At 47.6% G+C, this 27,583-nt stretch overlaps 1 protein-coding gene across 1 annotated transcript in view; it reads left to right on the top strand.

Annotated features, from left to right (window-relative positions):
* The first annotated feature begins 1,286 nt into the window (after window positions 1-1,286).
* CPPED1 (calcineurin like phosphoesterase domain containing 1) overlaps window positions 1,287-27,583 on the top strand; it is a 454,522-nt gene continuing 428,225 nt past the window's right edge. Inside the window, exon 1 of the mRNA XM_082261885.1 lies at window positions 1,287-1,375. Within this exon, the coding sequence (XP_082118011.1) occupies window positions 1,312-1,375 (64 nt within the window). The 5' untranslated portion in view covers window positions 1,287-1,311. The remainder of the gene's footprint in view (window positions 1,376-27,583) is intronic.

The following is a 27,583-nucleotide window of genomic DNA, read 5'->3' as shown; positions in this document are numbered from 1 at the left end:
TGGAGCATTAACATTTTCAGCAGTCTGCAGTAAAGCTACAGTCTTCAATCCCCACATGCATGACCTTGGCAGCCCATGACCCTGTCACTTGGTTCACCAGTTTTCCTTCATTGATAGCTTTACTTAGGTCCTGACCACTGCAAATTGGGAACATCCCACACAGGGCCATCATCACAAATTTTGGGAAGCTTTAGGCCTGGGCCCCCCGGGTTCTGACCAACAACATTCCCCAGGGCCCATTCACTGGCTGTCATACAGACTCCATCCACTGGTCATCCCGCTGAGTCTGTCAATGCACCCAATTTTAACACTATTACAACTTACTTTATTACAACTCCCCATATATTCCCCAAATATTCAGCAAAGAGACATCCCAATCCAGCAAAGTGACATCTCCATATATTCAGCAAAGTGGCATCCCCATATATTCAGCAAAGCAAGATTCCCATACATTCAGCAAAGAGACATTCCCATATATTCATCAAAGAGACATTCCCATATATTCATCAAAGAGACAGCCCAATCCAGAAAAGAGCCGGCCTAAGACATCTGCAGAGGCAGCGACTCACTCCATGGCTGCCCTGCTTTAGCAATTGCTAGTATCTACAGCTTGAACAACTCAATCTCATTGGTTGGAGCCCGGGCAGCCGAGCCCCTCGGGATGCCCAGGCCCCCTACATGTGTATGGGCTGTTCCCTCCTGATTCCACATGTGCTGCAGTTTTGGAGTTGCATTTAAACATCTGTGGCTCAAATCCTTACACTTGCCCATTTTTTTTTTATCCTTTCAACACATCAGCTTCAGGGAAAACATGTTTACCTGCTGCCTAATATACCCACCTACTTTCAGATGCCATTGTCACGAGATAACCAATGTTACTCACTTTACCTGCAAGTGGTCATAATGTTATGGATAAATGGTGTATGATCTTTTTATTAGGAAAAACATGAACAGTGGTCCTTTACTCCTGAACTACATTTTTAATTTCCTTTTTTAGTAAGACATACAAGCAGGTAAAAAAAATGGTTTTACATTTACATTTCTGCTCAATGTTGGATAATCCTATGGTCTAATAGGATCCAACATATGGCACAGCGCTCAGTAAACTTCACAGCCGCAGTAGTAATTGACGGGACAACCAATCAATACGCCGATAGTGAGGATGGTATAAGGTCAATCCTAGGAAGCGCCATGTTATCCAGGCAGTAGAAGTAGATCGCCGAATAAAGCAGGAAGTACGGAATTTGCATCGTCTGGATAGACTGTGTTTTGGTTTGCTGTGTGTGTGATCTCCTGTGTTCTTCTAAGGCGATGTCCGAAGAACGGGAAGTGTTCCTCAGAGCCCGGGGCAGAACTTTCACTTTTTTCAATGCAGGTAGTGACACTGACGTGATTTCGGTAGTTAATAATAAAAAAAAAAACTAGGTGTAACGTCTTTTTACTGAAACACTGCAGCCTGGCTTTCCAGCAGTTACAAATGTTGTTGCTTTAGTAACTGAGGATTAATTAGTGTGGAGAGGATCCCTCTTCTTATATGGCCTCGTGCCAATGGGCACTTTTCACTTCACACTGGTGTGCAGCGTACAGCTGTCCATAGAGATGATTGGGTGAAGGTGGCTGCTATTTGTGTAAAGTGCTGCATTCGTATAGATGTAATGCCCTGAATGTGGGTAGTGTGTATGTTCACAATCTTACTTCTATGCTCTTGCACGACTTTACATATGTAGTGGCACATAGCTACAAACAGCCACCTTCACCCATTCATGTCTATGGGTGGTGGTACGCAGAGCTCCTTATCGCCTTATCGCCTGTTTCTGTTCACTATTACCCAGGTGCGTCAGCTCTATTTTATGTATCTTAAAATCAAACATTTAATTGTATTGCATATTACCACTTCTTAGATGTGATTGCTGATTTTGTTTTTCTTTTTTTTGGCTTTCTTTTCCTATTTTCCCCTGGTGATCTGGCCATCAAGGCTGCTCTCCTTCTGTAGCAGTAAGGCTCCATGTACACGGGACGTTGTAAATGGCCGTTTTAGGAGCAGTTGGGCATTTTTTTCAGAAGCCCCTGAACTAAGGCTGAACGATAGTCGATATGATATCGACTATCGTTCTGCGGGCGTGGGCGATATTCGTATCGCCGAAGACGCGATATTTACCTTTAGGCAGGGAGAAGTCGGGACTCGGGGGAGGAGGAGGAGGACTCAGTGCTGGCAGCTGTCCCACACGTTCAGCCGTGAGCAGCGCACCGTGAGCAGCTGCACAGCTAACCAATCACGCGTGCCTGCACATCTGATTTGTTCCCTGTGCCGCTACTCGCGTGATTGGTTCGCTGTGCCGCGCTCACCGCTCCGTCAAGAGGACTAGCTCCAGGGCGGCAGAGGGAACGTGTGGGACAGATGTCATGTCGGCTCCAGGGCGGCAGAGGGAACGTGTGGGACAGATGTCATGTCGGCTCCAGGGCGGCAGAGGGAACGTGTGGGACAGATGTCATGTCGGCTCCAGGGCGGCAGAGGGAACGTGTGGGACAGATGTCATGTCGGCTCCAGGGCGGCAGAGGGAATGTGTGGGACAGATGTCATGTCGGCTCCAGGGCGGCAGAGGGAACGTGTGGGACAGATGTCATGTCGGCTCCAGGGCGGCAGAGGGAACGTGTGGGACAGATGTCATGTCGGGCTGTGTTTTTTTACCTCCTACCACAACTGTGAGTCCCGACTCTGCCTAATCCGTCTTCTGCTTTCCACCTAGAGAAATATTGCGATATATAGTTGAAATCAAAATATCGCAATGTTCTTTTTTCCCCAATATCTTGCAGCCCTACCCTGAACCCATCTACATGTTTTCTTATCTGTCCATGTACACAGGGTCGTTTACAGTCATTTGCAGGCAGTTGAGTTCAGGGATGTTTTTTGGAAAGCAATTATTTGTGTTCGAACGTGTATATCCCGGCGTTTCAAACGCAAAAACGCGTCCAAACGCGATGACCCGCGTTTAGCGCTCGCGTTTTTCCATTTTAATTGATTAAATTAATTCAATGATTTTTTTGACCTCTAGGAACAGTTCTAAACGCAAACGCCCGGTGCAAACGCGACCTAACGGACGTTTTAACCACTTTACCACCGGAGGATTTTGCTGTCTTATGTCCAAGCCACTTTTTGCGATTCGGCCCTGTGCGAATTTAACTGACAATTGCGCAGTCATGCACCGCCGTACCCAAATGAAATTTATGTCCTTTTTTTCCCCACAAACAGAGCTTTCTTTTAGTGGTATTTGATCACCTGTGCGATTTTCATTTTTTGCGATATTAATTAAAAAATTCGACAATTTTGAAAAAATAACAATATTTTTCTACTTTGACAGTTAAAAAATATCCAATATATTAAATTTTTGTCATATATTTAGGCCAAAATGTATTTAGCTACATGTCTTTGACAAAAAAATTCTCAATGAGCGTATTTTTAACCGCTTTATGACCGGAAGGTTTTACCCCATTCCTGACCAGGCCATATTTTGCGATTCGGCACTGCGTTACTTTAACGGACAATTGCGCGGTCGTGCAACGCTGTACCCAAATTAAATTTGTCCTTTTTTTTTTTTTTTTTTTTTTTTGTGCTATAAAAAAAAAAAAAGAGCGACAATTTTGAAAAAATAACAATATTTTTCAAATTTTTTTTATATGAAATTCCCCCCCCCCCAAAAAATGTAAAAATCTAAATTTTTTATCATTTTAGGCCAATTTTTTTCTGCTACATATTTTTGGTAAAAAAAATCACAATAAGCGTATTTTGATTGATTTGCGCAAAAGATATTGCGTTTACTAACTAAGGGAAAGATTTCTGTCATTTTCGGTGTTTTTTTTTTTTTTTTTTGCGGGACTGCGACATTGCGGTGGACAGATCGGACCCTTGACTGACATTTTTCACACTTTTGGGGGTACCAGTGACATTACTACAGTAATCAGTGCTATATAATTTTTATTGGAGAGGGAGGTGTTAATATATGCCTGGTGCTTACTGACGTGTGTGGGGGGAGGTGACTGTGTGACACAGGGACAGATCGCAGGTTTAGCTATGCTGAACCCTGCCTGTCACTTAGGAGATCCGCCTGCTTTGTTTACACAAGCGGGCGGATTTCCACACTAGATCCCCGACAATCGGGGAAGACAAATTATTTAACAGTATTACTTACAATAATTACGGTATCTTTTTTTTTTTTTTTATTTCTGTAAAACCTGTATCCCAAAAGGAACAAAACTGTTGCTGTATCTGCTTAAAAAAATATAAACTGGAGTTTGATTTTAATTAACCGCCTGCAGACTGCCAGCAGTACGTATACTGCAGCAGGTAGGCTCTGTCCCGCGAAACAATGTTACTGCACGCCACTTTGCAGAACCGGCAGTGGGGGCACGCGCACATTTGCTACGGGGAGCCAATCAGCTGGTCCAGTGGCCACGATTGCCACCGGGCATCTGCGATCGCTCCCAGTGGAGACAGAATGGTGTTTTGTTTTGTTTTTTTAATTGGGAATGTTCTATAGCAGAAAGTAAAAAATATTATTTCTCTTACGTCCTCCGACAGTCGCCGCCTCTTCATATTCGTCACATATGGGGTATTAGACTTTGCTCCGAAGGAGTAGCTAGGCAACAGAATATGTTAACATTAAAGCTTTTAACATATCCCACCCTCAAGGGGTGGTCCCCTCAGTCAATACCCTCCTACTTCCTGCAACCATATCTCAGTTTTAATGTCTAGCTTGTCAGGAGTGGCTGGCTTTTCCTGTGCTGGGGCTTTCTGCCCCAGACTCTTTCTTCTTTTTTGAAATTTTGTTTGAGTTTTCTCTCTACCTTTACTCAGCTGTTGTTTTTGTCAGCGTTAGTTAGTTCTTCTGATGAAGAGGATCATGCGGGCTGGGTCTCGGGCTGATCCCCCCTGGTCACAGGTCGTGGGTCAGTGGCTTCCCAGCCTGCCATCGAGCGTTCAGCCAGGTAACGCTCCTGGCACAGTGAACGACCCATCCCTGTTCGGTGCAGGGATGATTGGTGAGGTGGCTACCTCACTGGACGCCGTGCGGTTTCTTAACCCCCATTTTGTGCGTCTTGAATTGCGACTCTCCCTGCCTCATGTGCAGCGGTTGTTCGCCTGTGCGGGTCCCCCATGCCATTGAGAGGTAAGTGTATCTATGTGGGGACCTGTCTGTCTGGGGGGGTGTCAGTCTGGGACTGTGTAACCTGCCTCTATTCACACTGCTTGTCTCCCTATCTCTCGGCTGCATGCTGTGGGCTGCAAGGGGGGGGGGGAGCTGTGTGACACTGTGTGTGTCAGCCTGGTCAGTGTGAAAAGCTGTGTGCTGTGGGGCATGTTTTTTTTGGCATGTTTGGGCATATACAGCGATCGCTGCGGCGATCTGACATGTGTTCTTATACATGGATGACATGTGTGCATTACTGCACTGTGGAGCGGCGGTTTCGGCGCCAAACGGCGCCATTTTGCCTACACTCGCTCCGGCTGCATGTTTTACATGCATGGCGGCCATTTTCTTGTAGCCTCCATAGGCTTTCATAGAGCGCCCTGGCAGCATCACTTCCTCTTTCCAGGAACACCGATCGAGGCAGCAGCAGCGGCGAGGGTCTCCTCAGGTTTTATCCTTCTGTTCTTGCTATCCATTGCCTGTGTTCAGTTTGCATATTCCCTGTGGGGGTCTCATTGTGCTTGAGTGTGGTGCGGTGGGCTGCGCTTGCCGCGCTTGCTTAAAGGGGCAGTTAACCCTTTATTGTCTGGTATTACAGGGGCAATGGATTCTCAGGAGGGCAAATTTCCTACCGCCTTGGTGGAAAGCCAGGGGACCGCTGTTTCCCCCCCAGGGGGGGATTTAGCCACTATTGTGGCTGGCCTTGCCGCTCAGGTGCAGATGCTGGTGGCTGCTCAATCTACTAAAAGACCCAGAATTGCTCTTTCCTCTGATTCTGAGGGTGAAGGTGATGGGGTTGTTATGGCGGGGGCCTCCTTATCGGGGTCCCGCTCCTCCCTAGATCTAGTGGGGTCCGAAGTGGAGGCTGAAGTTGAGGGGGTTGATAATTCTCCCCCTGGCTCGCCTGAAGAGCTTGCAATCATGGATGAATTGATTGCTTCCATAAAGCAAACATTGCGTTTGCAGGATGAAGTGTGTCCCCCCGCTGCCTTGGCGGCCTATGGGACGCAGAGAAAACGCAGGACACCGCAGGTTTTTCCCTGCAATGATGATTTTCAGCGCGCTGTTAAGGAACAATGGCGCAATCTGCGCAAACCTTTTGCTGTACCTAGTAGGTTCAAGCTGCGTTATCCTTTCTCGCCTTCCACTGATGAAAGGTGGTGTGTGCCTCCCCCAGTGGATCACGCAATTGCGGTTTTAAACAAGGCCACTGCGATTCCTGCAGAGGATTCCCCTGTGTTCCGTGATGCCACGGATAGGAGATTGGAGTCTCTTGCCCGTCATACTTATTCTGTTACGGGTTCTATGCTTAAAGCTCTGTTTGCTTCTCTCATGGCGGCCCAGGCGATCGCAAGTTGGACGCAGATGCTTAGGCGCGTCCTAGTGGCCGACTCGGCCTCGCCGGCGACCCTGGACATGGTGGATCAAATCCACCAGGGTGTCATGTATCTGTGTGATGCGGACCTGGACCTGGTTCCATTGGCTGCACGTGTGCACAGCGTGGCGGTGTTGTCTCGCCGCCTGGTTTGGTTAAAATGTTGGTCGGTGGACCAATCTTCGCGTAAGACCTTAGCCAATCTACCTTATGATGGGTCTCGCCTTTTTGGGGAGTCCTTGGATGTGTTGATTAAGGGGATCACCGGGGGTAAGAGCACTCTCTTGCCCCATTTCCCCAAGGCTAAGGGGGCTTCTGGGAAGAAGCATGCTAATTTTCGGCCCCCTTAGGGGTCCTTTCGTGCCTTTCGGCCGCACTACAAGGGCAAGCCGTTCAAAGGTCAAGGCTCTCAGAAGAAGCCCTGGTCTGGGAAACAGAAGTCCGGCCAATCCGGATCTGCAGCCCATAACAGTTCGGCCTGAAGGGGCGCCCTCACCCAGTTTTGGGGTGGGGGGACGCTTGCTCGGTTTTCTTCAACCCTGGTTGGCCCGTGTGCGGGACAGATGTTTTCAGGAGATCGTTCGATCTGGTTACAAGATCGAGTTTCTCTCTCGGCCGGAGAGCAGATTTTTTCCCTCAAATCTTCAACTGTCTCCAGAGCGTTTGCGGGACCTGCACCTGGCGGTGCGGGACCTGAGGGCTCAGGGAGTGGTGGTTCCGGTGCCTCATCGGGACAGATTTCGGGGGTTTTATTCCAATCTGTTGGAACAAAGAATAACCCCTGAGGATTGGGACTTTTAACGGCAAGAACCAGGACTTGAGTATGAAAATATATAAATTTTATTACACATATTACAGAAATGGAACATACATAGTCAAACATAAAGTATAAGATAAAAACAAGGTCATAGATACGTCTTGGAACCAAGAGGGTCTGAGGTGTCTGGATCGGACTAGACGCGTTTCGGACCAATTGCCTTTCTCGATAGTCCAGAGAACACCAGAACTCAGACTAGGAACATAAAAGGTAACAATGAGTATGATACAGATGGTAAATATAGAATTAGATTTAACATGTATTTAAACAGTGTTAGAAACAATATGTCACATAGTTCATTATACACAGTGTTTGTCATATTTCGATGTTTCAATCTGTTCACCGTGCCCAGAAAGGAGGGCAAGGTTCGTCCAATTCTGGACTTGAAGGCTCTGAACCGCTCTGTGCGGGTTCGCAAGTTCCGCACGGAATCCCTGCGGTCGGTGGTGGCTGCCCTGGTTCCGGGGGAATTCATGGCCTCCATCGATTTGAAGGATGCGTATCTTCACATCCCCATTTTCGAGGGTCACCAGAGGTTCCTTCGATTTGCCATTGCGGAGGATCACTACCAGTTCGTGGCGTTGCCTTTTGGTCTCGCCTCGGCTCCGCGGGTCTTCACCAAGGTGCTTGCACCGGTTCTGGCATTATTGAGGGCCCAGGGCATTTCTGTCCTGGGGTATCTGGACGACATTCTGGTTCGGTCTGCGACCAGCCAGGGTCTGGAGAAGGACCTGTCTGTCACGATGCAAACTCTGCAGGAGTTTGGTTGGACGATAAATTTTCCAAAGTCGACACTGAGTCCGTCGGTTCGTCTTCCCTACCTGGGAATGATTCTGGACTCGGTGCAGGCGAAGGTCTTCCTGCCGGAAGACAAACTCAGAACTCTTCAGGAGGAAGTCAGGTCCCTCAGGGACGTTCCGCACTCGTCTCTGCGGACGTGCATGAGATGTCTGGGATTGATGGTCTCGGCCTTCGAGGCGATTCCCTTCGCCCAGTTTCACACGCGGGGTCTCCAAGCGGAGATCCTGTCCAGGTGGGACGGGCGACCTCAATCTCTGGATCTTCAAATCTCGTTGAGTCATCGCACCAAAAGAAACCTTCTGTGGTGGCTCCAGTCCCCGATGGTGTCCGGGGGCAAGTCGTTTCGTCCTGTCTCGTGGACGGTGATCACCACGGATGCCAGCCTGTCGGGCTGGGGTGGTGTTCTGGGCGTTCTATCCGCCCAGGGAACTTGGTCGGAGGGGGAGTCTTCCCTTCCGATCAGCATTCTGGAATTGCGTGCGATAAATCTCTGTCTTCATCGCTGGACGGACCGGCTGCAGGGCTGCCCGGTTCGGGTGCAGACGGACAATGCCACGGCGGTGGACTACATCAACCACCAAGGGGGCACCAGGAGTGCCCGAGCGGCTCGAGAAGTGGCCGACATTCTGTCTTGGGCCGAGACTCATGTCCCGGCGATAACGGCGGTTCACATTCCGGGAGTGGAGAATTGGCAGGCGGACTATCTGAGTCGCCAGACCCTGGATCAGGGGGAATGGTCTCTCCACCCGGCTGTCTTCCAGATGTTGTGCGCGAAGTGGGGTCTTCCAGATGTGGACCTGTTCGCGTCTCGTCTCAACAACAAGGTGAAAAGGTTCGTGGCAAGGACGCGCGACCCTCGGGCAGACGCGTCGGACGCGTTAGTGGCCCCGTGGCATCAGTACAGGCTGATGTACGCGTTTCCACCGATTCAGTTGCTGTCCAGGTTCCTTCGCAGGTTACACTCGGAACACAGCACGGTGATTCTTGTGGCACCGGACTGGCCTCGCCGGTCCTGGTACGCAGACCTCGTGAATCTGGCGGTCGACGCTCCGTGGCGTCTGCCTCTTCGAGACGATCTACTGTCTCAAGGACCGATATACCATCCTGCTTTACAGTCGCTGGCTTTGACGGCCTGGCTGTTGAGACCGAGGTCCTGAAGGAGAGGGGTCTCTCTCCAGAGGTCGTTCATACTTTGATCAACGCGAGGAAGTCTTCCTCGGGGAAGGTTTATTACCGTACTTGGAAGGCCTATTTTGCCTGGTGTGAGTCCAGGGGGTTTTCACCCCGCACGTACTCGGTTTCCCGTGTGCTGTCTTTTCTTCAAACGGGTGTTGATCAGCGTTTGGCGCTGGCTACGATAAAGGGTCAGGTGTCTGCACTGGCCGTTCTGTTTCAACGTCCCGTGGCTTCCAACTCCTTGGTTGGCACTTTTGTTCAGGGTGTGCGGCATCTGGTTCCTCCTAGGAGGGATCCTCTGCCCCCTTGGGACTTGAATCTCGTTCTGTCTGTGTTGCAACGTGCTCCTTTTGAACAGATCAGGGAGATCTCGTTGTCTATGTTGTCCAAAAAGGTCGCCTTTTTGGTGGCGATCGCTTCGGCTCGCAGAGTGTCGGAGATGGCAGCTTTGTCCTGCAAGTCTCCGTACCTGGTTGTTCATTTGGATAAGGTGGTCTTGCGACCTAATCCTTCTTTTCTTCCGAAACGAGTTTCGGAATTCCATCTTAATGAGGATATTGTCTTACCTTCGCTGTGCGCGAAGCCTAAACATCCAAAGGAGGTGAGATTGCATTCTCTGGATGTTGTTCGGGCGATAAGGGTTTACCTTAAATCGACTGAGTCTTTTCGAAAGACGGACTCCTTGTTTGTTCTTCCAGAGGGTCCTCGGAAGGGCATGGCGGCTTCGGCCTCTACCATCGCAAAATGGATCAGGCAGACCATTGAACAGGCCTATGCTTTGCAGGGGAAGGTTCCCCCTGTGCCTGTGAAGGCGCACTCTACTAGATCTTTGAGTACGTCTTGGGCCTGTCGTCATGGGGCTTCTGTAGCCCAGGTGTGTAAGGCGGCGACCTGGTCGACCGTACACACGTTCACAAGATTCTACAAAGTAGATGTTCAGGCATCGGCGGATGCTTCCTTTGGCCGCAAGGTTCTTAGTACGGCAATTCCCTAGGGTCCCTTGTTGGGGATCTCTGGCTGTTGGGATAAGTTTTATATCCCATGGTTATTTTGTCTTTTCCTGGGTTGTTGCTCCTGTTGAGCACTTGTTTTTTTCTGTTGCCCAGCTGGTTTCCTTCCTTGGGTAAGGTTCCTTTCTTTGATGCGGAGACTGCGTTGCCTTTTCGGCGCGGATGCGTTTCCCACCCCTCATGTTTGCACTGCTTTGGGACGTCCCCATATGTGACGAATATGAAGAGGCGGCGACTGTCGGAGGACGTAAGAGAAAACTGAATTTTTGTAAAATCTTACCTGTAAAATTCCTTTCTCTGAGTCCTCCGACAGTCGCCGCCCCCGCCCCTCTTTTGGGGTTTGGTTGTATACTCTACTGCTATTCCACTAAAACTGAGATATGGTTGCAGGAAGTAGGAGGGTATTGACTGAGGGGACCACCCCTTGAGGGTGGGATATGTTAAAAGCTTTAATGTTAACATATTCTGTTGCCTAGCTACTCCTTCGGAGCAAAGTCTAATAACCCATATGTGACGAATATGAAGAGGCGGCGACTGTCGGAGGACTCAGAGAAAGGAATTTTACAGGTAAGATTTTACAAAAATTCCGTTTTATTTTTATATTTTTCAGAATTTTCACTTTTTTTTTTTTTTTGTTTATAGCGCAAAAAATAAAAATTGAACAGGTGATCAAATGCCACCAAAAGAAATCTCTATTTGTGTGGGGGGGGAAGGGACAGCAATTTTTTTTTTTTCCTTAGGATACAGCGTCGCATGACCATGCAATTGCAGTTAAAGTATCGCAAAAAATGGCCTGGTCATTAAGGGGGAAAACCTTCTGGTCCAGTAGTGTTTAAAGTGATTTGTAAACGATCGTTTTTTTTTTTTTTTTTTTTTTAAATCACATTACCTCTGTTAAAGAGGAAGTAAACCCTCCTCTGCAACTTTTACCTATAGGTAAGCCTATGATAAGGCTTACCTATAGGTAATGTAAATATCTCCTAAACATGAACTGTTTAGGAGATATTTACCTTACATGCAGCCAGTGACATCACTGGCGCATGCGCTCTGAAGGAATGGCCGCTGGTGCCGTTCCTTCAGAGCCCCGTGTCGTGACCATCGGTTCCCCCGCGGGAGTGACGTCACCGCGGCTCCGGCCAATCAGATGGCTGGATGCCGTGATCCCGGAAGACGGGCGACTGGACATGTCGCCCGTCATACAGGTAAGCGGGCGGCACGGCGGGGGCTCGTTCTAAGGTAAGTATTTCATAATGAGCTAGTATGCGATGCATACTAGCTCATTATGTGTTTCTCTTTCAGGTTGGAAAAAAAATAAAAATTTTAATGGGTTTACAACCTCTTTAAGCATAAGAGCTAGGGAAGGAGAAGCCGCAGCACACAGAGCTTACCATTAAGTGCATTTCATCAGGAATACAAATAAGCAGGTAAAAAAATGGTTTTACGTTTACATTTCTGTTCTTTGAAGGAGAAGCAGCCACACACCAAGCTTACCAGTGAATGGCTGTTCAGAGGGAGCGTGTCAGTGCAAGTCGGATCATCGGAAAGAAGGCTGAGTTCCCAGCATAGCTAGAGAACCAACCACGGTATGCTCTCCTGCTTAGTGTGGTCAGTTTTTAATAGAAAAGCAGAGGGACTGGCGAGAACACCCAAGGATTTCAGATAAAGGAAACCATACAAAGAGAACAGGATATTTTCTCATACAAGTACATGATACAGCAGGCACATATCATGAATATAAAGTGTTGGGGTAACAAATACTTTAACTTCAATTTTGTTAATGTATCTAAATATACTAGTGCATCTAGCACTCCCCTCCCCCCAAGACTGACAATGCTGCTGTCCAGAGGTGTCCCTGTGCTCCTTCATCCAGTGTGGGAACACTATAAAACAGAAGGTGTGTTACTGGCCAGATCAACAGGTGAAAACAGAGGGGGAAAAGCCTAAAAATGAAAACTAATGCAGCGACTCCAGAATCATTTTGGTTTAATAACACTTTTCAACACCAAAGCTTTTTTGCCACGGGCCACTAATGCAGTGGGCATTTAATCTTTACAAGAGTAATGGGAAGAGGGCACTTTTCCACTGCCCACCAGTGTTGTGGGGCATTTTTCTCTTGCCCACCAATGTAATGAGTAGGAGGCACTTTTCTACTGTCTAATCTCCACTGTCTCAACTGTTTTAAGTGCCGGTTCACATTTCTGCGATCAAAGAGATCGCATGTAATTCGGAGCGCACTGCTCCTAAAATTACATGCGATCTTTGTGCGGTGCAAATTCAGCCATACAGTTTGTATGGCTGAATTCGCACCGCAATTGCACCCAACTCGTACAGGACCTTTTTTTTTGGTCCGCAGCAGAATCGGATCGCACAGTGGTTCACACTAGTGCGATCCGATTCTGTGCGAACTTTCAGATCGCACTGTGATATGCGATCTGATCTGGGGGTGTCGTTAACCTTTAATTGACACCCCCAGCGTATCGCATATGACAGTGTGAACTGCCAGGGGTGCGGATGCGATGCGATGTATATTCGCAGCGTTCCCGCATCGCTGAAATGTGAACCGCCACTTAAGGAAGTGTGGAAAATAAATCTAGGAAAGTACTTAATGATGCTATGTTCCACAATCATTACTTGGCTTTTTTGTTATGTTTTCCCTCTGCACTAGTTATTATGCCTACATTGCATTTTTTGTGACTATTTTGATTTGGGGCTTTAACCATATGATGTGTGCTGGTTATGTAACTCTATACTCCTTGTGTAATTTTTGCTTGGGGCATAGTACTTCGGGATATATGGCATTCTGTTGTTAGAATATAGTAGTTTTTTTTTTTTTTTTTTTTGTTCACACACATCTGATTTAATTTCTGATAATATTGTTGGATGCAGTGATATGAGTGCCCTCTTCCTGGATTTTTTTTTTTTTTAATTCTTTGCATATTTGTCGCACTTAAATTATTCAGATCATCAAACAAATTTTTAGCAACTTAATTACCTGCCACTTTCACCCCTGTCCTGCCCAGGCCAACTTTCAGATTTCAGCGCTGCCACACTTTAACCATTGCGCAGTCATGAAATGCTGTACCTAAATGCATTTTTTATCATTTTGTGAGACAGAGCTTTTTTTGGTGGTATTTTGCTAAAAAACAAACAAAAAAAAAAAAACTGAAAAAGTTAAGGCTACATTCACACCTGAGCGTAGCGTTTTTGCGCGTTGTTTTACCGTGATTTTACAGCGATTTTTTTTTTTTTTACCGCGATTTACAGGCGTTTTTTTGTGCAGGCGTTTTTTGATTGAATAGATACCAATGGAAAACGCCTGTAATCTGCCCAAAAAGAAGCTCATGTACTTTTTTGATCGTTGGGCGTTTTGCTTACAGCGTCAAAACGCTCAGATGTGAACAGGGCCATTGAAATGAATAGGATTTGTCTTGTTGGGCGTTTTGAGAGCTGATCCTAGAGCAGAAAAACTCCCCAAAAATGCCCCAAAACGCCTACATGTGAACGGAGCCTAAAGGAGGAAAACAAATCTTTTTTTTTTATTTTTTTTTTTTAATTTTTTCTCCTTCACTGATGTGCTTCTAATAGGCAGCACTGATGGGCATTGACTGGTATCACTGCTAGGCACTGTTGGGGCTCCACTCATAATCAAGGCACTGATAACCAGTGCCCTGATTATCTGTGCAGGTCTTCCCTTTGAAGAAATGCAGATAAATAACTTTCCTTTCCTTACACGCTGTCAGTGCGAGAAGAGAAAAGCTGTTAACCAGAATTTTCTTGTTTACATGGGATCAGCTGTGTCCAAAGAGCCGCATGATCGGCTATTTACAGAGATTGGGGATGTGTCGTGAGAGTGGGACAATGCCATATGATGTTGCCCCAGAACAAAAAAGCCACCTTATCATTTTACTATATGGTGGACGGGAGGTAGTTAATATTACACAAAGATAAACAGAGTAAGTCCAAAAATAGAATTTTTGTAATAACTTACCGTAAAAACTAGTCCTATGACAGACGCAGCTCTCCATAGTTTCTTCACCAATGGGCTGTCCCTCATGACATTACCCCAGACATACCATGCTCACTAATCAGTTTCGTTGAAAGCAGTGAAGGAAAAAACAACCAACCCCAAAATAGAGGGTCTGGAGCTGCGGTCTGTCAGAGGACTCGGAGAAAAGAATTTTACGGTAAGTTCTTACAAAAAATTCTATTTTCTCGTACGTCTTCTGACAGACGCAGCTCTCTATAGTTTCTTCACCAATGGGACGTCCCATAGCAGTGTAGGCATGAGGAGTGGGAAGAACGCAACCAACAACTGTTAACATTTCAGCCAGGCTAGAGAAAACATAGCAAATAGGGCAACAGAAGCTCAACCCCAACAGGAGCTTACCCCAAAACAAATATTCACTCCTGAAAGAGAACCGTAAATCTCTTCAACAAACAGCAGCCTGCAAAACCTTTCGGCCAAAGGAAGCATACGAGGATGCCATCAAATCAATCTTGTAGAATTTTGTAAAAGGGTGCGCGGACGACCAGGTTGCCGCCTTACACACCTGAGCCACCGAAGCCTGATGACGAAAAGCCCAAGAGGCACTGAGCGCTCTAGTAGAATGCGCCCTCACAGGGAAAGGAGGAACCTGACCCTTCAATGAATAGGCCTGAACATTAGTCTGTCTGATCCACTTTGATATGGTTTCAGCAGATGCAGCCAAACCCCTCCGAGATCCCTCAGGAAGAACAAACAGGGAATCAGACGTCCGAAAGGATTCCGTGGCCGACAGGTAAACCCTGATCGCCTGAAACACATCCAGCAAATGCAAGGCAAATTCCGTAGGATGCTTGGGGTTTGCACAGAGCGAAGGCAAAACAATGTCTTCATTGAGGTGGAAAGCTGACACCAACTTAGGGAGAAAAGATTGGTTAGGTCGCAGAACAACCTTATCCCTATGAACGACCAGATAAGGCGAACGGCAAGACAGAGCTGCCAACTCAGACAACCTGGAAGCAGAGGTGATAGCCACTAGAAAGGCAACTTTCTGAGAAAACAAAGGCAGAGAGATTTCTCTGATGTTTTCAAAGAGAGGCTGTTGCAGAACGGACAAAACCAAATTCAGATCCCACGGAGGCAAAGAAGACCTCGGAGGAGCCAGATGACGCACCCCGTAAATAAAGGTGCGAATCAAAGAGTTAGTCGCCAAGAGATGTTGAAAGTAAATGGCTAAGGCTGACACCTGACCTTTAATCGTGCCCAAGACCAAATGTTGCTCCACTCCTTTCTGCAAGAAGGCTAAGACCCTCGCCACTGAAAAAGAGCGAGGGTGCAACCCTTGCGACTCCCACCAGGCAATATACATCTTCCAAGTACGATGATAAATCTTCCTGGAAGTCATTTTCCTAGCTTTCAGCAAAGTAGGAATCACTGAATCGGAGAGACCTCTGTCCCTTAATACCTGGCCTTCAACAGTCACTCCGTTTAAAGCCAGCAACTGTAAATCAGGATAGAAGATCGGCCCTTGAGACAGCAGATCTTCTCCCAGAGGCACCCGCCAGGGAGGTTCGACGAGCATTTTTACGAGGTCTGAGTACCAAGACCGGTGAGGCCAGTCTGGGGCCACCAGAACCACCTTTACCTGCTCCGCCGCCAACCTGCGGAGGAACCTGGACAACAGTTGAATCGGAGCAAAGGCATAAATCAGTCGGTATCTGCTCCAAGGCGCCACCAGCGCGTCTGTGGCGTCTGCCAGAGGATCCGGAGCCCTGGCCACAAACCTCTCCACCTTTTTGTTTAGGCGAGATGCGAATAGATCCACCTCCAGAGTTCCCCACCGGGAACACAGGAGGCCGAACCCCTCTGGATGCAGGATCCATTCCCCCTGATCCAGTGACTGACTCAGGTAGTCCGCCTGCCAGTTCTCCACGCCTGGAATGTGAACAGCGGAGGGAGCTGGAACGTGTGCCTCGGCCCAGGTCAGAATTCCGGCAACCTCCGTGGCCGCCCGGGCACTCCTGGTGCCCCCTTGGTGATTGATGTAAGTCACAGCCGTGGCTTTGTCTGACTACACCCGAACCGGGAGACCATGGAGCCAAGACGTCCAATGGAGCAGGCAGAGCTTGATCGCCCTGAGTTCGAGAACATTGATCGAAAGGGATGTTTCCTCCGCCGATCACAGACCTTGGGCACAAAGTGGGTCCAACACCCCAGCCCATCAGGCTGGCATCCGTGGTGACCACCGTCCACAACAGTGGCAGGAACGACTTGCCTTGGCACATAGCAGGCGACCAAAGCCACCACGACAGCTCTGCCCTCGTTAGACGGCTTAGACATATCATCCTGTTCAAAGACTGCGGATCCTTGTTCCATTTGGCAAGGATCTCCATTTTGTAGAGGCCTTGTGTGAAACTGGGCAAACGAGACCGCCACCATCAGCCCCAGGGACCTCATGCAGGTCCGCAGGGAGGAGAGATCGTTGTCCATAAGAACCCTGACCTCTCCCTGCAAAGTCTGACGTTTTTTTTTTCTCTGGAAGCAAAACCTTCGCCTGAGATAATTGAGAAGTACTGATGGGGGTCAGTGCAGACTTCTGGAAGTTGATGGTCCACCCGAACTCCTGGTCAGATCGCCCGACAGAATGGTACACGAGCTACCAAGGACTGCAATCCCCCTCTTTTGCAGCAGAGCCAGCACCGGGGCCAAAACCTTGGTGAAGACCCTGAGAGCAGAAGCTAGACCAAAGGGTAATGCCACAAATTGAAAATGCTCCTCCGCCACAGTGAAACGGAGATACCGCTGATGGCCTTCATAAATAGGGATGTTCAGATATGGATCCTTCAAATCGATGGAGGCCAGAAAATCTCCTTGCTTGAAAGATGCCACCACCGACCGGACAGATTCCATCCGGAACTTCTGCACCCGCACAAAGCGGTTCAGTGATTTGAGGTCCAGAATTGGATGCACCCTGCCCTCCTTCCTGGGCACCGTGAAAAGGTTTGAGTAAAAACCTCGAAACCTGTTCCGCTCAGGAATAACTCCCTGTGCAAGAAGATCTTGCACTGTCTCCTTGAGATCCGTTAAATGATCCGGAGACAAACGGGAGATTTGATGGAAAGAACCTGTCTGCTGGGCAAGACAGAAATTCGATCTTGTACCCTGTACGAATCAATTCGTGAACCCACGTGTCTTGAATCGGAGACGTCTAGGGTTTCCGAAAGTAACGCAGACGCCCCCCTACCCCTGAACCAGATGAGGGCGTCACTTCATGCAGAAGAGGACTTGTCCGTTGCACCGGACTGCCCGGCCTTGGGCTTATCCGACCAGGCCTTCTTGTGTCCATCGGAAGGCTCTGAACGGTTTTCCTTTTTCCTGCGCCTCTGAGGCACGAAAAAGCCCCTGGTGAGCCTTGAAGGAAGGTCCCCGCTTACTGCAAGGTGCCTTACCTTTAGCAGGTTGGGGGAGAAGAGTACTCTTACCCCAAGTGAGACCCTTGGATTAGCTCATCCAAGGAGTCACCAAAAAGGCGATCATCCAAAAAGGGAAGGTCAGCCACGGCCTTCTTAGAAGCCTGGTCTGCCGACCAGCTCTTCAGCCACACCATGCAGCGAAAATCGATTCCCCACCGCCGGTAATCTAGCGACCAGAGGAGCCTTGTCCAGGGCCGCATCGCACAGATCTATGCCTGGGCCATCTGGTCCGTTAGCTCAATGAGAGTTGGAGAAAACGACTCACCCCGAAGGTTGCTCTTAAGCACCTTGATCCATTCCGTAACCGTCTGAGAAACCAGGACAGAGGCGAACACGGGTTTGAGGAGCGAGCCCGCCACCAAGTGCAGGTGGCGGGAAAGCTCTTCCATGCCCCGGTCCTTAAACACCGGGGAGTCATCCACGGGTACCACCGTCGACTTAAGCCCTGTACACACGTACCGATCGTCGTCATACAAACGGCGGATGAAAGATCTGCCGATTGTACGCTTGTTAGTATGGTGCCTCCGACAGCTGTCTGCGCACATTCTGCGGACAAGAGTCTTTCTTGCAAACATGAAAATTTTTGTATGCCGACACCAGAACGGACGATTGTTCGCCAGTCAGTACAGAATTCTGCCGACAGACCGCAGATTTGCAAGACTGGGCATGCTCAGAAAAGAAAAAACACAGGGAAAGTTAACCATTACATGACATCACTTCTGCAGTCGGCTGTAGTCGGCGGACAAAATTCTTGGGCAGTCTTTGCACTTTTCAACAGACACCGACATCCCGGGGAGAAAAGACGAACGTTTGTATGCCGACAATCGGTACGTGTGTACGGGGCTTTAGTCAACCGTGACACAGTGCGGTCCACCTTACGTGACACTATCCAGTGATTGGAAACCTGAGTCTGCAAAAAGGGAACAGCGTTGAAAAGGCTTGGGCACCACCAGCATGTGCTTAATGCGCTGCCATTGCTCATTCACAGTATCGTAAAATTCCTCGAGGCAAGGGAAAACCTGACCCGACTTCTGGGCTTTGCGGGAGCTGAAAACAACCTGCTTTCCTGACTGTGTGGGCTCATCATCTACAGGGAGTGCAGAATTATTAGGCAAATGAGTATTTTGACCACATCATCCTCTTTATGCATGTTGTCTTACTCCAAGCTGTATAGGCTCGAAAGCCTACTACCAATTAAGCATATTAGGTGATGTACATCTCTGTAATGAGAAGGGGTGTGGTCTAATGACATCAACACCCTATCAGGTGTGCATAATTATTAGGCAACTTCCTTTCCTTGGGCAAAATGGGTCAAAAGAAGGACTTGACAGGCTCAGAAAAGTCAAAAATAGTGAGATATCTTGCAGAGGGATGCAGCACTCTTAAAATTGCAAAGCTTCTGAAGCGTGATCATCGAACAATCAAGCATTTCATTCAAAATAGTCAACAGCGTCGCAAGAAGCGTGTGGAAAAATCAAGGCGCAAAATAACAGCCCATGAACTGAGAAAAGTCAAGCGTGCAGCTGCCAAGATGCCACTTGCCACCAGTTTGGCCATATTTCAGAGCTGCAACATCACTGGAGTGCCCAAAAGCACAAGGTGTGCAATACTCAGACACATGGCCAAGGTAAGAGAGGCTGAAAGACGACCACCACTGAACAAGACACACAAGCTGAAACGTCAAGACGGGGCCAAGAAATATCTCAAGACTGATTTTTCAAAGGTTTTATGGACTGATGAAATGAGTGAGTCTTGATGGGCCAGATGGATGGGCCCGTGGCTGGATTGGTAAAGGGCAGAGAGCTCCAGTCCGACTCAGACGCCAGCAAGGTGGAGGTGGAGTACTGGTTTGGGCTGCTATCATCAAAGATGAGCTTGTGGGGCCTTTTCGGGTTGAGGATGGAGTCAAGCTCAACTCCCAGTCCTACTGCCAGTTTCTGGAAGACACCTTCTTCAAGCAGTGGTACAGGAAGAAGTCTGCATCCTTCAAGAAAAACATGATTTTCATGCAGGACAATGCTCCATCACACGCGTCCAAGTACTCCACAGCGTGGCTGGCAAGAAAGGGTATAAAAGAAGAAAAGCTAATGACATGGCCTCCTTGTTCACCTGATCTGAACCCCATTGAGAACCTGTGGTCCATCATCAAATGTGAGATTTACAAGGAGGGAAAACAGTACACCTCTCTGAACAGTGTCTGGGAGGCTGTGGTTGCTGCTGCACGCAATGTTGATGGTGAACAGATCAATCCGCTGACAGAATCCATGGATGGCAGGCTTTTGAGTGTCCTTGCAAAGAAAGGTGGCTATATTGGTCACTGATTTGTTTTGTTTTTGTTTTGTTTTTGAATGTCAGAAATGTATATTTGTGAATGTTGAGATGTTATATTGGTTTCACTGGTAAAAATAAATAATTGAAATGGGTATACTGTATATTTGATTTTTGTTAAGTTGCCTAATAATTATGCACAGTAATAGTCACCTGCACACACCGATATCCCCCTAAAATAGCTAAAACTAAAAACAAACTAAAAACTACTTCCAAAAATAGTCAGCTTTGATATTAATGAGTTTTTTGGGTTCATTGAGAACATGGTTGTTGTTCAATAATAAAATGTAATCCTCAAAAATACTAATTTGCCTAATAATTCTGCACTCCCTGTATATGCAAAGTCTCCCTGACTGAGCGACACAGTGCTTCCACCAAAGCGCGTTCCCGCGCTGAAGCTGAGGAGGACTCCTCCTCGCCGTCTTGACTGTGAGGGGAGGGATTCTTCAGGGAGGGCATTGTCTGTGGCAACCACATAAGGCTCTGAATCCGAGGACTGAGAGGGCATCGGCCATTTTTGGATAACAACTTGTTTCATCACAAGATCAACTTTGGACGCCAGAGTTTTTTATGGCTGCAGACAGACACTGAAGAAGGCGATCTGGATGGTCCACATGCACAAATAAGATCAGAGGGGACATTTTCACCTTGGGACTCAAGGCAAGGCAGAAAAAGGGAAAAAAAAAAATACACTGGCCCTTTTTAAATTGTGATTGCGGTCCGCACCGCGCTACCGCCGGAGTCCCCCTTAAAGCTGACAGGTATCCTGATAAGAGCCAACTGTGTCTGAGTAATGCCCAAGGACCAAAAACACCCTTACTGTGCCAGAACCTGAAGCAGCCACCGCTCTGCAAGTGAAACTTCTGGGAGGAAGTGACCAAATGTCACTAGAGGCCGAACCCCCTTAACTACAATAGCATGGTGCCATAGAAAAGCACAGGGAAAATGGCCGCCGCCCACACAGCACAGCCTGCCCACACTAAAGATGGCGCCCCGAAAACGGCGCCAAACAGCAAGGCAAGGAAAATGGCAGCTGCCCTTTAAACTGATGCCCACACCCAAAATGGTGGCTGAAAACTGCGCCAAGCGTTTAGGAGCCCAGGGAATGAGGCCACCACGGGTATCCACTACAGGGAACCCCCCCAGGACAAGGTAACATCTTTACACCCCCCCCAGGCGTTAGACGCCGCTATAGCGCCCCCAGCGGGAGCAGGGAGGGCAGGACCTGTCCTGACAGGCCTGGGGGATCTTTCAGAGGGACACAGCTCTGCTATCCCCAGGAGTGGGCCCACATCACCCCCATGGAAATCTGTACCAGAGACAAGGGGGGTGTAGCATCACTCACCATACCATGGACCTAGGGGCTCCGCTCCGAAAAAGCTTGCCTCCCACCCTGAGTGGGGGTGCTGCCAGCCAGAAAAGGGTACGCTGCAACTCAGGGCGTTCCAGGTTGATGCGTCCGGGCGAAGCGTCTGCTCGCAGGCTCGTCCCCATCCATTGGGGCTCTGTTGTGGCAAGGCCTTGGCGGATATAAAACCTGCTCATGCTCGTTGGCCAGGCTGGGAGACCATTAGGATCAAGATTATCCAGTGCGAAACCCCAGCCCGGCTGTCGTGTGTAGTTCACAAGGAGGATCCCCCTGACACTAGCTAGCGATAGTGAGTAAAGAGAAATAAACATTTTCAAAAGAAAATAAAAACTGAGACAGGAGTCCTACCAGGGAACCTAGGTCCTACTCCTAAACTAGGCAGCAAGAAACTGATTAGTGAGCACGCTGTGTCTGGGGTAATGTCATGAGGGACAGCCCATTGGTGAAGAAACTATGGAGAGCTGCGTCTGTCAGAGGACATAAAGAGAAATAGTTTTTAAATGATGATTTTACTTAATAAGGAAAAAAGTTGTCCAAACCTGCCTGGCCCTATGTGAAAAAGAAAACCTAATAACTGGTTGTGCCACCCCTGGCGGCGAAAACTAGCAAAAAACTTTAACGTCGCTGTGGAAGAATTTTGGCCCACTCTTTGCGAAATTGTTAGAATTCTGCAACATTAGAGGGTTTTCGAGCATTAACCACTTGCCGACTGCCGCACGACTATCTACGTCAGTCAGCCCCTCACAGGCAAAGTGACGTAGGTCTACGTCGCTAGCCTGTGAGGGTCTAGGGAGCGAGCTCCCGCGTGGTCACGGACCCCCCCCGCGCGTGTGCGATCGCCGCTGCAGAGGGAGAAAGTCAGGCGGCTTGTGTAAACAAGCCGCCTGTCATTCTCCCCTGTGTAGAAACTGTGATCACACGGTTCTACTATGTAGAACCGTTGATCACTGTTTCTACAGCTCAACAGACAGCCAATCACAGTTAGAATCACGCCCCTAGGGACACGCACAGCCCCTCCCTCTCAAATAAAGTTAACCCCTTCACTACCAGTGTAATTTGTATATGTATAGCACTGATTACTGCAGTAATGTCACTGGTAACCCCAAAAGTGTCAAAAATGTCAGTCAAGGGTCCGATCTGTCCGCCGCAATGTCGCAGTACCGCAAAAAAAATCGCAGATCACCGCCATTACGCGTTAAAAAAAAAAACCAACAAAAATTACAATCTTACCCTTTGTTAGTAAACGCGATAACTTTTGTGCAAACCAATCAAAATACGCTTTTTGGATATATATATTTTTTTTTTTTACCAAACATATGTAGCATAAAACAAATTGGCCGAAAATGTTAAAAAAATTAGATTTTTTACATTTTTTTTTTTTTGGGGGAATTTCATATAAAAAAAATGTGAAAAATATTATTTTTGCAAAATTGACGCTCTTTTTTTGTTTATAGCGCATGATCAAAAAATCGCACAGGTGGGGAAAAAAAGGACGTCAAATTCGTTTAGGTACAGCGTCACACGACCGCGCAATTGTCCACTAAAGTCACGCAGTGCCGAATCGCAAAATACCCCCTGGTCAGGAAGGGGGTAAAATCTTCCGGGGCTTAAGTGGTTAAGGGCCTGTTTGAAATGCTCTGATATGACCTTAATCAGATTTAAGTCCAGACTTTGACTAGGCTACTCCAAAATCTTAATTTTTTTTTTTTTTTGAGCCATTCAGAGGTGACTTGGGTGTGTTTTGGATCATTGTCCTGCTGCATAACCCAAGTGTGCTTGAGCTTAAGTCCGCAAACTGATTGCCGGACAATTTACTTCAGGATTTTCTGGTAGAGCACAGAATTCATGTATCCATGAATTATGGCAAATTGTCCAGCCCCAGACCATCACACTACCACCACCATGTTTGACTGTTGGTATGATCTTTTTATGAAATGCAAATATAACATGATGCACACCTTCCAAAAAGTTAACTTTGGTCTCCTCAGTCCACAGAATATTTGCCCAAAAGTCTGTGAGACAAGCCTTTGTGTTCTTTTTTCTAGGGATGCACCGAAATGAAATTCTTGGCCGAAGCCGAATAATAGTGAAATGCTTGGCCGAAGGCCGAATACCGAACGCGGTGTTTCGCATTTTTTCCTTTTATTTTGCCAATTTTTTGTCCTCTCTCTTGTCCTCTCGTGTGTGTCTCTCTCTCTCTCTCTCTTGTCCTCTCATGTCTCTCTTTCTCCCTAAATGTTACTGTAGGGAATGGGATTCAGTGCACACTGCAGCCTTGTACCATAGGGTTAATGTTAGTGACACTGTAGGGATTGGGAAGGATGCTGGGAATGGAAATCAGGAAGCATGCAGGCAGCCTTGTAAATTTTAATTGCAGATACAGGGCACTGGGCAGGTCAGGGTTAATATGGTAACATCAATTACTCAGTGACAGTCAGTCAGTGTCAGTGTGGACTCGATCAGATTATACAGTGACAGACAGTCTCTCATAGTGGTGGTAGTAGGAGGCTGGAGGTGGACTAGTAGGAGCCTGGAAAGGAGCACAGCCGCATACATACATTACTCACTCGTGCACTGCAGCCCGCCCCACACATTCAGTGAGTCTTACTCTCCTCCCTAGTTTTTTCAATGGCACATTCAGGAAGCCAATCACGCCGTGAGTAGCGGCACAGCGGAACCAATCAGGTGTGCAGGCAAGCGTGATTGGTTCGCTGTGCAGCTAATCACGGCGTGATTGGCTCCCTGAATGTGCCATTGAAAAAAATAGGGAGGAGAGTAAGACTCACTGCATGTGTGGGGCGGGCTGCAGTGCACGAGTGAGTAATGTATGTATGCTCACCGCTGAAGTGTCCCGGCTTCACGGAAGTCTGTGAGTCCTCCTGTCCTCCTCCGAGTCCCTTCCCCCTGCCTATGTAAATATCGTGACCTCGGCGATATGAATATCGCCTACGGCCACAGAACGATAGTCGATATCATATCGACTATCGTTCAGCCCTATTGTTCGGCACAAAATTATTCGGCCTTTTGACTTATTCGGCCGAACACCGAAAGTGCTATTTTTTCTATTTTCGGCCGAATAATGTTCGGCCGCCGAACATTCGGTGCATCCCTACTTTTTTCTCAGCAGTGGCTTTTGCCTTAGAACCATTTTTGCCCAGTCTCCTTATTGTTGAATCATGAACACTGACCCTAACTTAGTCAAGTGAGCTCTGAATTCTTTATATGTTGTTCTGGGTTCTTTTATGAGCTCCTTGAAGAGTTTGATTCAACAGGTCTGGAAGTAATTAGGTCTGGGTGTGGCAAGTGAAATTTAACGCCGATTTCCAAAAAGAAATTTGGTTAACCAGTTGCCGACCGCCCTATAGCACATTTACTGCTACAAGGGGCCACGCTGCGCAGGATCACACGTGTGTGTGTGTGTGTGTGTGTATTCTAGTATCTTACAAAAGTGAGTACACCCCTCTAATTTTTCTAAATTGTTTATTATATCTTTTCACGTGACAACAATGAAGAAATGACACTTTGCTACAATGTAAAGTAGTGAGTGCACAGCTTGTATAACAGTGTAAATGTGTTGTCCCCTAAAAATAACTCACAGCCATTAATGTCTAAACCACTGGCAACAAAAGTGAGTACACCTCGAAGTGAAAATGTTCAAATTGGCCCCAATGTGTCAATATTTTGTGTGGCCATCATTTATTTTCCAGCACTGCCTTAACCCTCTTGGGCATGGAGTTCACCAGAGCTTCACAGGTTGCCACTGGAGTCCTCTTCCACTCCTCCATGATGACATTACGAAGCTTGTGAATGTTAGAGACTTTGCGTTCCTCCAACTTCCTTTTTTAGGGTGCCCCACAGATGCTCAAAAGGGTTTAGGTCTGGAGACATGCTTGGCCAGTGCATCACCTTTTACCCTTAGCTTCTTTAGCAAGGCAGTGGTCCTCTTGGAAGTGTGTTTGGGGTCATTATCATGTTGGAAAACTGCATTGCGGCCCAGTCTCCGAAGGGAGGGGATTATGCTCTGCTTTAGTATGTCACAGTACATGTTGGCATTCATGGTTCCCACATTGAACTATAGCTCCCCAGTGCCGGCAGCACTAATGCAGCCCCAGACCATGACACTTCCACCACCATGCTTAACTGTAGGCATGACACACTTGTCTTTGTACTCCTCACTTGATTGCTGCCACACACGCTTTACACCATCTGACCCAAATACGTTTCTCTTGGTCTCTATTGGGCACCAGTTCTTAAAAAGGATATCAGGGAACTGGAGACAGTGCAGAGAAGGGCAACCAAACTGATAAGAGGCATGGAGGAGCTCTGCTATGAGGAAAAATTAGAGGAACTGAATTTCTTCCCTCTTGAGAAGAGGAGATTAAGGGGGGATATGATCAACATGTATAAATACATAAGGGGTCCATATAGTGAACTTGATGAGTTGTTGACTTTAAGGTCAACACAGTGGACAAGGGGCACTCTTTACATCTAGAGGAAAACAGATTTAGTCTCCAAATATGGAAAGGTTTCTTCCCCGTAAGAGCTGTGAAAATGTGGAATAGACTCCCTCCAGAGATGTTTCTGGCTAGCTCACTAGATTGCTTTAAAGAGGAAGTAAACCCTCCTCTACAACTTGTACCTATAGGTAAGCCTATGATAAGGCTTACCTATAGGTACTGTAAATATCTCCTAAACATGTACCGTTTAGGAGATATTTACCTTACATGTCGCCAGTGACGTCACTGGCGCATGCGCTCTGAAGGAACGGCCGATCGTGCCGTTCCTTCAGAGCCCCGTGCCGTGACTGTCGGCTCTAGCGCGCGTGCGCGGGAGTGACGTCACCGCGGCTCCGGCCAATCAGATGGCCGGATGCCGCGATCCCGGAAGACGGGCGACTAGACATGTCATAGAGGTGAGTGAGCGGCACGGCGGGGGCTCGTTCTGAGGTAAGTATTGCATAATGAGCTAATATGCGATGCATACTAGCTCATTATGTCTTTCTTTTGCAGGGTGTAAAAAAAAAAAAAAAAAACTCAAACGAGTTTACAACCTCTTTAAAAAAAGGCCTGGATTCTTTCCTGGGTGTACATAAAATTAAATGGGTACTAATATTTATAGGAAAAGTTGATCCAGGGAATATCCGATTTGCCACTTGGGGAATCGGGAAAGAATTTATTTTCCCCTGCTGTAGGAAACTGGATCATGCTTTGCTGGGGTTTTTTCGCCTTCCTCTGGATATATGGATATAGGATTGTATTTATGGGAATGTATGATTGGGTTTTCTTTACTGTGTGTTTTATTTATTTATTTATTTATTTTTTTTATTGGTTTAGCCAGATGGACTTTTTTTAACCTAACTATGTAACTATCAGACCATAGGACACGGTTCCAGTAATCCATGTCCTTAGTCTGCTTGTCTTCATCAACCTGTTTGCAGGCTTTCTTGTGCATCATCTTTTGAAAAGGCTTCCTTCTGGGATGACAGCCATGCAGGCCAATTTGACGCAGTGTGTGGCGTATGGTCTGAGCACTGACAGGCTGAATCCCCCCCCCCACCCCTTCAAACTCTGCAGCAATGCTGGCAGCACTCGTATGTCGATTTCCCAAAGACAACCACTGGATATGATGCTGAGCACGTGCACTGTATATTTCTTTGGTCGACCATGGCGAGGCCTGTTCGGAGTTAAACCGCTGTATGGTCTTGGCCACCGTGCTGCAGCTCCGTTTCAGGGTTTTGGCAATCTTCTTATAGCCTAGGCCATCTTTATGTAGAGCAACACTTTTTTTTTTTTATCAGATCCTCGGTTCTTTGCAATGAGGTTCCAGCGCACCACACTAAACTGCAGTGTATAAGCCCGGGTGTGCAGGCGAGCATCTCCAACTGTATCCCGTTATCTGCTCGTGAAGATGCTTTGTTTCACACAGCCGCACACAACCTCCAACATATGGCCGCTCCCCTACGCGTATCGACACAGGGCTCTACGTGTCCTCATCCCCTGATGCTGCATGTGGATTTGGACATTAAATAATTGTGTTCACATTATGTTAAATTGTATGCACTTTGTT

Source organism: Pelophylax lessonae, assembly GCF_965119305.1.
Source record: "Pelophylax lessonae genome assembly, chromosome: 6".
NCBI classification, from domain to species: Eukaryota; Metazoa; Chordata; class Amphibia; order Anura; family Ranidae; genus Pelophylax; species Pelophylax lessonae.
The sequence above is the reverse complement of the archived record's forward strand: the minus strand, read 5'-3'. Positions and strand labels throughout refer to the sequence as shown.